The following is a 12313-nucleotide window of genomic DNA, read 5'->3' on the forward strand; positions in this document are numbered from 1 at the left end:
CCCTTTTCGAAATCGGTCACTGATTGATTCGGTTTTGATAAAATGAACGATTGACACAACACTAATGTGTAGCGCCAAATGATGTCATCCGCATATAGCTGTTATATTTCTGAATGTTGGCCAAGAAGTTCTTAGAACTATTTTCAATCCCAGAAATTAAAGATCATAAAGGATTTGGTTGGTGGGACCAATTGTGGCAAGTTTACTTTGCCTCCAAGCACAACATAATCCAGTAGATTCATTCACCAGTGAATTTTAACACCTTACAACTCGTTCGAATGAATTGATTGAAAAGATTCGACCCTTTTCGACATCGGTCGCTGATTGATTCGGTTCTGGTAAAATGAACGATTGACACAACACTAATGTGTAGCGCCAAATGATGTCATCCGCATATAGCTGTTATATTTCTGAATGTTGGCCAAGAAGCTCTTAGAAGCATTTCCAATCCCAGAAATTAAAGATCGTAAAGGATATGTTGATATCCAGTAGATTAATTTACCAGTGAATTTTAACACCTTACAACTCATTCAAGAATCGCAGGAGCACTGCTTCTTTGGATTCGTTCAATTTCATTATATCGTGCTTGCTGTTGTTCTGTTTGTTGTGCACGAACTTGTTGCATTCTAAGCCTGTCTACTTCATTGTCACTCACTAAATAACGCGATTATGACATAATAATACAACTATTTTCTTGATCTGTCTCTTTCTGGTCATCAGTGCGGTTAGCACATTTGATTGACTACGACTACCGAAGTCAGGTCGTCTTCTCCTCAGCATCATAAATTGTAATTAATCAAAGCGAGAAAAGTTCTCGCGCACTTAAAAATATCATAACACAATATCTTAATACTTTTTACGTGTTCTGAAGTGCGCAGAATGGATTGACATATTAGTTGGTAGACAAATCTAATGCCAAATATTATGGTATGCGTTGGTTGAACATAATCCAGTAGATTCATTCACCAGTAAATTTTAACACCTTACAACTCCTTCAAGAATCGCAGGAGCACTGCTTCTTTGGATTCGTTCAATTTCATTATATCGTGCTTGCTGTTGTTCTGTTTGTTGTGCACGAACTTGTTGCATTCTAAGCCTGTCTACTTCATTGTCACTCACTAAATAACGCGATTCTGACATAGCAATATGACTATTTTCTTGATCTGTCTCTCTCTGGTCATCAGTGCGGTTAGCACATTTATTGGCTGCGAGTACCTAAGTCAAGTCGTCTTTTCCTCGGTATCGTAAATTAAAATTAATCAAAGTGAGAAAACTTCTCGCTCACTCAGCAGTAAAGTGCCACTATCACAAAATATCAAAAAAACACATTACTTGAATGTCACTATCACTAAGGATCAGCAGTAAAGAAAGTTCGTAATCGTAATACTTTTTTGCGTGTTCTGAAGGGCACGGGATGAATTGACATATTAGTTGGTAGTCAAATCTAATGTCAAATATTATGGTATGCGTTGGTTGAATTAAATTTAATATTTATCGACCTATGAAACAAAATAATCTGATAGATTAACAACTGAAGATCGCTAAAAATTAAGTTTCGTGAAGCCGACCAAATTGAAAATCAGTACTACTAATGATATATAACATTTTGTGACTATACAATGTGGTCGCATTAGCGATCTTATCATTTTTGTTGAGTTTCGAAACTCGACATTAAATCCTCCAATGCGCACGCAAAGACCATTTTGATATATATGATTGAATTTGAACTTTGTGCGGCGATTATAAATTGAAAATTGACTCTTTGAAGTTGCAGGTCTTAAACAACAGTGAGTGATTGTAATTTAATATGAACTTTATTGAATAGCAATAAAGTTCATAGTGACTCTACATTTCATTTAGAAAAAAACGTTGATATGGGAAAAAGAAAAGGACTGTTTTCAAGGTTTTCCCGGCCATTATTATAATTTTTCTCACCTTTTAAACTTTCCCTAGACCTCCACGAACATTTCAAGACCAAGTTTTAGCGAGACTAACGAACAGCAATTTTTTTATATATAGATGACGAAATAAAAATTTCAATTTTGGGCACGCATTTATTACCTGATTTACCTTTTCAAAATAGTTATAACAAAATACGATTGCCGTCTTAAGACATAATCATATTTACTAAAAATAGATTGGTTTTTATTTAAAAAAAAATTAAGCATTCCTAAAACTCGAAAACTACTAACTAATTTAATGCTAGTTTTTCCCAGGCACTTTCATTGTTTTCCTTCTGTAAAAGAGTTCGTCTATTTTTCTTTACATATTTCCCGTATTATACAAAAAGTCAAAATAAACTAAACTCTATAATTATTTTTCCGCCGCTTCCCGAAAAAAAAGTTTTCGCCCGAAACCAAATAGCGAGCAAAATCGAAGGACGCTCATCAAAAATTGTCTTCGATTTCATTTAATTTCACGGTTCAGTTGGTTTTGCGTTCACTTCTTCACGTACGCAAAGTATACGCTCGATTTGCTCGGGATTTAGAGACTCCGCGTGACATTGACACCGATACCATGACTTTTAAGCCGATTATTTATCGAATGCTCCAACTTTGCTGTATAACCGAGAGATTTGCACAGTATCATTGACTTCGTCACTTGTCAGTGTGGCATTGATCGGTTGCAAAAGCATTTTAAACCACCTGATTATCGAAAATTTAGATAATTAATAAAAAATAGAAACTATTTTCATTGGTGCTGGGATAACTACGTGTTTATCATAACAAAAAAGGAACTACTGGTCCTAAATAATGTTTATTTTATTTCATAATGGACAAATGTGGCTCTTAGAATAATTTTCGAGATTAATTGGCTAAGCGTTTTCTTTTTTCTTTGCAGGAACTAACAGTTTAAAAAAGGAACATTTTCATTACTATCAAATGAGGCCAAAAGGAAATCGAAAACTTCTTGAAAATACAACAATTAGCAAAATTAATATTTTTTATTATTGATATAATTGCCACAAAATGAATAACAATGATGAAGAGCTTTCACTTCAGGAGAAAAAAAATGTTCTAGCCTGAAAATAAATCCTACAACGCTTTCTTTCGGTTTTGGGGTTAACATGGTAGTCAAATCTGGAGAATGGGGCCTCAAAATCTTTGACTTTAAGCCATCTAAACACAGCTATTGTGAGAAGAAATCCTGGAGAAACGTTATATCTGAGCTTTCCCCTGATTTTTTCTTCAATAAAATCGTTCAGTTTTGAAAGTAAAACAGCCTAATATTGTCCAGTTCTAGTGTCACCACTTGGAGATTATTTTCGTCGTAGATAAGGCACCATGCTGATGGCGGACATGGTAACTAATCTTATCAGGACATTTTCATCATGTCTCTCAGTGATAGCCAAATTGAGGAGACAATATTTTCGGTATCCATGGTGTCGCCACCATTTTGAGATATAACGATAATTAGTGAAAAGTCGTAAATCTTAGCTATGTGATTCTATCACCTTTATTTATTCCAAAGTTATTTAATAGCAGCTCTATTCTCATGTATGACCATTTCGTAAATATGGACATCTTGTCACAACCGGCAGTAATACTAACGAACATTTATTTCATTTATCATAATTGTGTTAAAATTAACAGTCTATTGAATCGTCTTGGTTGAAATCAATTGGGAAAAAAGTATAAATAAGCGATTGAGGTTGTAGCAGTTGCTTGATTTTAAAGTAACATTTCGCCAGCACGACATCATTCTTCTCCTTCTCACGACAATAAATCGAAAACCTTTAAAATATCATCTTGCGTTGACGTGACCGACCCTGACACAGAACTGACAATAACAATGGAAAAAAATTAAATGAACCTTATTAATATAATAAATTGTTAAATGCAAATAATAAATTATTTTTCTATAGTTCAATGAGTTTTAATAAAGCTGACGGAGGAAGCAGTCAAATTTGTTTAGTTCCCGATTAATGTGTAAACAGAACGCGCGGTCAAATTAGATTTAAAAAAATAGATATCGTTCGGCAATTTGAAAGCATCTACCAAAAGTCTAAGCTAAATGTTTTTAGAGGTGTTCCGATTGTTTATCCGCAATTATGGTTTTGGCAAGTTCTTACACGCGTTTCCGCAGAGATGGTAAGTTCTTCAAACTCATAAAATAATTAAAATTAAATATAATGCGCGAAATAATTAATGTCCTTATTAATGCGTGTCCCAATATAAATGTTCTTAATGCAGTTAATTTATGTACGGCTTGTGAATTTTTTTGCAATATATGCTTACACAACAAACGATTATTAGTGCTGCGGTTGCACTTTAGAAGATTTATGTGCTATACGAGGCGTGTTCAAAAAGTACCGCCCTTTTTAAGTTTTATCAAAAAATATTTATTTATCAAAATTAATGTTGTCCCCTGCAAAGTAATTCCCCCACCACTCAGATATAATACATTTGCGTCGTCGTTCGCGCGATTTTGTCTTTATCTCTTCAATCGTTCCAAACCTCCTTCCTTTCATGGGTTTCTTAAGTTTTGGGAACAGGAAAACAGGGGACTATATCAGGTGAATATGGTGGCTGTTTTTTGTCAAAATGTTATACACCAGGAACGATAATTCCGGCCGTTTTGTTCATATTGCTTCTCGCAAATCCAGACTGTAAAAATTACCAATCGAAACGCTACAAATGATAATGATAATGTATAAGGTTGATAAAGAACTAAAATCAGACACACATGATCACTTCCGTGATTGCTACTATTGTTAAAACTTTTGTAAAATTTGTCTAATTTTTACTTTGATTTTGTAATGTACCATTGTACCATAATTTACGCTAGTTTGCTTGTGAAAACTAACCGTAAATATAACTCGTGTTTTTTAAGGCCCTCGGTAAGGCGCTGAAGATGGCAATAAATTTTCGATGACCAATTTCTTCAAACCAAAGCTAACACCCATCATTTTTATCATCACACGTCGTGTGTTCAAAAACTAAGGTGATTTTTAAGTTTTCTCAAGAGTATTTACTTATTGATCCCCCATAATCCCCCCCAGATATAATACACTTGTGCCAACATTATTTCCAATCTTCGAACCACTTATGGTAAGCACTTGATGGTGTAGCATTGAGTTCTTCCAGCGATCTTTGTCTTTATCTCTTCAATCGTTCTAAACCTCCTTCCTTTCATGGGTTTCTTGACTTTTGGGATCCGGAAAATAGGGGACTATATCCGGTGAATATGGTGGCTGAGGCATGATTGTGTTTTTTTTTTTTTTGGGTCAAAAAATTTGACACAAGCAACGATGAGTGAGGTGCATTATCGTGATGCAGGACCCATGAACTGTTTTCCCATAAATCAGGACGTTGTCTTCGTGATTGACCTTACGACCTTGTGGTAAGTAAGCAAAACCTTGACGTTTGATCGAACTTGACGTGCTTTTTTCGGTCTTGGCGATTCTGAGTTCTTTGTACGACTGGGCTTTGGTATATGAGGATGACGATTGACGACGTTTAAAATCAAGCAGTTTTAGAACAAATTTTGCTGCTACACGTTTCATGTCCAAAATTTCGGAAAAAATTGCATGGCACGAGCCAATTGAGACTCCCAGATCTTCAGCCACTTCTCTAATAGTGAATCGACGATTTTTCGACACCATTTGTTTCACTTCTTCGACGCTTTCATCAGTTATTGACATGCTGGACCGTCCAGAGCGAGGTTCGTCATCGGAATTGTCTCGGCCATCTTGGAACAGCTTGTAGCACTTAAAAATATTCTTTTTGCTCAAACCATATGCTGTTGTGTCAACATTTCAAATGTTTTGCAGCACTGGATTCCATTTTTTACACAAAATTTTATGGAAATCCTTTGTTCCATTTTTTTTTACTGTAAAAAATCGCGGAGCACACCAAACTCGTCTAACGCTTCTGTAAACGTACAAACTGGCCCAAACTGTGAATATATGTTCATGTATACCAACATAACAAAAAATATATCTTAGGTTGAATGTACGTAGCCCGCTCAATTACAAAAGTCACAATATTTGAACACACCTCATACATTATCCTAGTAAAAATGATAATGAAATTCATCAGGTATTTTATGTTAAGATGTTATATTAATTTTGCATGGAAAATTGATCAGTTGATCATTAAGATAATGACACTGCGGGATTAGGACAGTAGGTATTTATAGCAATTAGCAAAATATTTATCGGCAGTTATTGCAATTATCATCTAGTCGCTAGTATCAAACCAGTTTTTTTTTTCTATCGATTCTGACAGACAAATACAAATATTCGCTATTCAATTCAATAATAATCAAATACCAGAATGAACTTCTTCAGACAAGAAAGGCAGGGAGGATCTTTTGTGATGTCACTTTCCTTTTAGGGGCTTTGTTTTCAATGTACAGAGCGTCAAAAAATTACTTTTTTAATTTAATGCTTGGTGCATATCACACCGTCACCTAGAAAGAATATGATCAATTTTTTTTTCTGACGCACGTCTATGGACTTAAAGTTAAATTTTTGTATTCTTCAAGGAAACTTGGCATGGACTACTGTAAAAATACTATTTACGAATTTTCTGGATTCTTTCTGCGTTGATGAATCGAACTTACTGACACTTCTTCAGAGCTTAACTTAAGTGAACGTCTGAAGAAGCCAACAGGATGATTGGCGAAACGTCAGCAAGTATTTAATTGTTGTAGTTATGTTGATGGTTTATCAAGATGTTAAATATTTACATGTTTTTTTAACAATTATCAGATTAAATTATAAAGGGTACTACTTTACAAGTAGTGCTTTATCTAGAGTTACAATTTAATTTAATAAAAGTTAACTTTGACACTCTGTATGGTGAAACCAAAGAGATAACGAACGTCCCATTATTTTAGCCAAAAGAATATATTGTTATCAGATTAACTTACTTTGTTTGTTTAAGCCGTTAAAATTAAAAAAATTGTGTAGCTGTGGCTGTAAACTTAGTCTTGTTTTTGCTATATATTAGTTACTCTCCTACAAAAGAAATCCAAACAATATACCCTCTCTTTAATTCTTTCTCTAAACTTGATTTATCCAACCAATCCCTTTCCACTAGGCGGTTGGCAATTTAACTCCGTTAATTTGGCAGGTGGGCATTTGTCCCCACCCCCTACACCCCATCCGCGTGCAGTAGATAGATTAGTGTTACAGAATTGGTTAAACCCTCCTCAATCAGCCCACAACCAAAGACAGGTTACGTTTGTCTATAAACGAGATGAGGAAACATGGAAAATTGAATAGGGTCAAACGACACGGACAATCTTTCTTCGGTAATGACGTTTGCGCTTATCCCTTTCGACGCCACGACGCTCAAATATTTTGCTTCCTCGTTGCTATGGCGACTAATAATGAAAATATTTTCGGGATCCTTTTACTATTATTTTATCGCTGTATCGCTGTGGAAAAGTGTTTTTAAAATATTTTTCAAAACATATTTCACCAATTAAATTTAATTAATTCAAATTTAAATCAAGCCATAAATAATAGCAACAAAGGCACGATATAATGATAATTAATTTTTACGACAAAGGCGGGTCCGCCTTCTTTTTTTTAATCATCTCAACAATGTAGCACGGAAAATTAATAAGAAATACCCTTTTTCTCCAACGAAGCCTCGCTCGCTTTGAATAATATTTCAATGAATTAAAAAAATATTGAAAAAGGTAACAGTGTTAATCATGCTGGCAAGGACATCGCTTTCTACTGTTCAATACTTGTTCATAAACGAGATATTCCTTCACTAATATGTACAATTTTTTATTGCGATATTTCTGAAAGTTTCTTTTTATTGTGGTTTATTCCGGTTAGTCAAATGAACTATAAGCATTGGGCTTCAGATTAATAATAGGAAACTCTACAATGTTTTCTAGCATGCTGTAAGCTTCTCGCATTCTTGCTTCTATTTCAATCACATGTTCGAAGCATTTGCTCCATTTTTCACAACCCATTGCCTATATTCCCTCGTGCGAGACGGTTTCAACTTCCCACCTTCGAAAAACTGATGTTACGCCCATAGCATTTTACTTGCGCACCGACCAGTTTTATGGGTCGAACTTTTCAATCTCCAGCGTATCTTTCTGCAATTTCTTCTTATTTAAAGTAAGCCAATGAATGATGTCATTTTTCTTGAGTGGTAGCAACAGACCCAGATTTAGTACGTATATTCACCGAAAAGATCATACCTATGATTTCTTTAACTTTTTGAACGACCCTTGTATATGCAAGGTAGCTCAGGACATACTTCATGCATAATAATGACAATTAACCATTTGCTCACTGTAGTTGGTAAGTCTATCGAGTACAGATTTAAATGGACCAATAACCCACATAAAAGGAGTTTTGGACTATTGTGACGTAGTCAATTGGATGGCATAGAAAACTCACCCAGTGAAAGAAAATAAAATAAAATCAGTAGATGACATTGGTTTCTAATATAACTAACCAAAAATTCGTTCTGAAAAATGAAACTGTACCGATACTAGAAAGCATTTGTCAATTTGGTAGAGTTCTCCAAAAGATATACCGTTTTTACGTTATAATCCGGTATTTGACTTTGGTAAATTTTTATAAAAGTTTAACGTAATCCTACCTCGCTGACGTTCGTATTTCGGTACTTCGGACGGATTTGTGTAGAGTTACATCGGCGAGATTCCTCGATTATTATTAGTCCATGCAATGAAAAATCCATTCTTACTTTAAAATGTTTATTATACATATAAAATGACAAACTGAGTCTTGAAAAAACAATTGAATAACAGTAATTTGGTAATTACTAATTATAATCACAATAGGTAATAGAAATAACTCTAAAGCTGCTTCGACGGTAAGAAAATACTGTTTCCATAAACATCTATTATAAATCAAGTACGTATCTAAGATTTTGTATTGCTTTCTTAGGAAAGTTTAAGCTTTCTAATGTGTTTTTAAGATAGGAGATCAACCTATCTAATGGGCAAATTTAATTGAAAACGAGCTTCCTCAAGTAGGGACTGAAATAATATAACAGTTTAATCAAAGATTTCCCTAGTCTTAAAATATAACAGTCTGCATGGCACAGTTCTTGTCGGCTAACATTTTAAATACGGCCTTGGCGTGTGGTATACGATTTTCAACAAGCGGGTCTTAAAGTCTCACGTCAAAACCATAAAAAGTTGTAAAAGCGGTATATAGTTTGGAGAACTCTACCAATGCCTAAATATTCAAAATCTTGTTGTCCCAAAACAATTTTCAGCATACGTCAACGCGATAAAGTTGGCCAATTTTTTGTCCATTATGCAATATAACCTTCTACACGAAGTTACATTTAATTATGAGTTAGCCTGTAAAATCGAAACTAATTTCGTTGTGTAATTGCAAATTTTTCGATAAAAACAAATTCTTATGGAGATTCTATAAACAGAAGGGAAACATTTTTATTTACCCCAAAAAATTGTTAACCGCTGTTTTACTTGAAATTTGTTGACCGACGCTCTTTAAAAATCACAAACACAGCACTTATTTTTGTTTGTTTTTTTGTTTTCGGCGCCCAGTTTCAGGCAATTATATATATATATATATATATATATATATATATATATATATATATATATATATATATATATATATGTATTTAAAAAACAGCAGATGGAAATACCCTAGCATTAATAAATCATTTCTTTGCGGTCGCTGAGCGACGTATTGAGGGCGCCATAAAATTATCTGAAGGTTGAACGATGAAAGCTATGAAATTTTCTTCGTTATTTTTCTAACTAGTGCGGCAAACTGCGGAAATTTAAACGAGACCCTTTTTTTTAGTTAGTCTCGCTAAAACTCGAGAACGTCAGAACGGATTTATCTTATCTTGGTCTTGAAATATTCGTGGAGGTGTAGGGAAAGTTTAAAAGGTGAGAAAAATTATAATAATTGCCGGGAAAACCCTAAAAACAGCCCTTTCGTGCTAACCGCGCTGATGACCAGAGAGAGAGAGAGAGACCGATCAAGAAAATAGTCGCTATGTCAGAATCGCGTTATTTAGTGAGTGACAATGAAGCAGGTAGGCTGAGAATGCAACGAGTTCTTGCACATCAAACACAACAACAGCAAGAACGAATTTGCAACATCTCAAAAAATAGCGCATTGGCCAAGATCCTACAGGTATGCAAATGGATTGTTTGGTCCATAAGAGGTCGCTGGAGGCACTGGACAGAACGTTGAAAGATCTTCATGACAACCAAAATATTTTTGGTGGTGCCATGATTCTGTTGTCAGGTGATTTTCGTCAGACTCTTCCAGTCCAACTGTTGCTGATGAACTAAATGCATGCCTAAAATCATCGAATTTATGTAAAGACACTCCTCTCAACAACTAACATGCGGGTATTTTTGCAACAAGATGAAACTGCAAATGTGTGAATCAGTTGTTAGACATAGGAAATAATAATATTCTTCCAAGACAGTTACTTTCCTTCAAATCAGTCTACACCGTTATGAACCAGCAGTTGCAGTTAAAAGTAGGATCAGTTGCAATCATGCTGCGTAACATTAATCAACCGCGACTGTGCAGTGGAACATGACTAGCTGTGAAAAATCTGATGAATAACGTCATTAAAGCAACAATCATAAAAAGAAAATACGAAGGAGAGGATGTCTTGATCCCGCGGATGATTCCAACGGATTTACCATTCGATTTTAAACGCTTACAATCTCCAGTACGTCTGGCCTTTGCCTTTAGCCTTTAAATTAATTAACAGACTGTATCATAACAGTGCGTATCTGTTAATATCAAATGTATACCTTACAAATAGCCCGTATTTCAGGAAATAATAATAAAATAATAATAACACTTCATGCTTCATTCAAAAAATGCTTTTTTATTAAATACGGATTCGTTTTGTTTGTTTTAAGATTATTTTATACAAAAGTTTAGGTCTTTTATTTATTGACTGAGGCAGTACGAATTAGATAAGTACATTTAAATACAGAGATAAAGTATAAAAACCAAAAAAGAATAGAAACGACATAAAAACAGAGAAAAAAGTAATGAACACAATTTTCTAAAGACACGGTGTTGTCGAAACAATTGTCATGTGATAATATATAATTTCGTGAAAATCTAAACTTTTAGTTCTTATTTATGAAGTACTCTTTAATTTTCTTTTTAACAGAAATTAGATTTAATGGTCTAATATTTATGCTTAAAATATTATATAAGTGTCCATGGAGACGATTGTCTATCGATATTTTTAATTTTAGTTCTGGTTCTAGTAGATTGTTGCCAAATCTACTAAAATAATAATGATTGGCTGCATTTCTAGGAATATTTGAGCTGTTGATACACCCACACACGGGGCTACTGATACTGAACCTCTTAAACCGTCATTGACAATGATCCCGATATACGATTTCTGCAATAGTTCGATTTGTCTATTTCTGCAATGTAAAAATGGCAGGAGACAACGAAGGGCTGCCATACCGTAGCTCATATGAGTGGAAAAGAAGTCATACACTATGATTAGATCTTTTACATCAATTACTTTCTCAAGTTGTCGCAAGACAAAAAGACCTAAACTAAGTTTTCCTTTTTAATGTTTTTATGTGTTCTAGCTAATTTACCCTGTAATCAATTTCAACACCAAGTAAGCTAGCTGAACTACCATAGTTACTGATTGGTTGCTTGAGATAGTTAGAGTTTTATAAAGATTCATCTTAAGGCCGTTATTTTCAAATCACGTATTTGCAACTAGATTGCTCGGTATTTTCTTTTAATTTATTTTTATTTTTCCCAGAGGTTAAGCCTGATGTATCATCATCGCAATACAGTAATACACACTTAATAAGTTAATATTAATGTAAACGACAAAGAACAACGGAGCATCAAATTGTGATTTCAACTTTTCAACGATGTTTCTTTGTTGGACCCCACCCTCGCCAGATTTATCTGCAGCGACGCTGCAGAATCTAAATGTCGCAGTTTTTTACTCCTTTAGCTCTTTTTCGGACTTTTTTTATGGCACACTGATAGGAAAGGGCTTTTGCGGCTTTGTTACGTCACGAAAATTTAGGCAAAACAATTTTAGTTTGAAATTTGTTGACATTGCAACGCGTCGAAATTTTCAGAGCATCGACATAAAGGCTATCCCCATATCCACGTGCCCCTCAAAAAGGTGCCAAAGTCGATGAGACGCCGCAACGTATCGCAAGAATCCACCCCCGCGAACACACCCCCCGTGGACACGCCGACCGCCACGGCCTCCCCCACAGCGGAGCAAGCGCCCACAATTAGCCCCCTAAGTAGGTAAGGAGTAAAGAGAATGACCGCCGCGATCTAAGAAAAAAAACATCCCCT

The 12313-nt window shown here is 34.8% G+C and overlaps 1 protein-coding gene across 5 annotated transcripts in view; it reads left to right on the plus strand.

The window, feature by feature from the left end:
- LOC132707263 (band 3 anion transport protein) overlaps positions 1-12313 on the plus strand; it is a 133327-nt gene that overhangs the window by 70388 nt on the left and 50626 nt on the right. For all 5 annotated transcript variants that reach the window (XM_060679049.1, XM_060679050.1, XM_060679048.1 and 2 more), the window contains exon 4: positions 12085-12262. In XM_060679049.1, the coding sequence (XP_060535032.1) occupies positions 12085-12262 (178 nt within the window). The remainder of the gene's footprint in view (positions 1-12084; positions 12263-12313) is intronic.

Source organism: Cylas formicarius, unplaced genomic scaffold, assembly GCF_029955315.1.
Source record: "Cylas formicarius isolate icCylForm1 unplaced genomic scaffold, icCylForm1.1 PGA_scaffold_9__14_contigs__length_23061073, whole genome shotgun sequence".
Taxonomy (NCBI): Eukaryota; Metazoa; Arthropoda; class Insecta; order Coleoptera; family Brentidae; genus Cylas; species Cylas formicarius.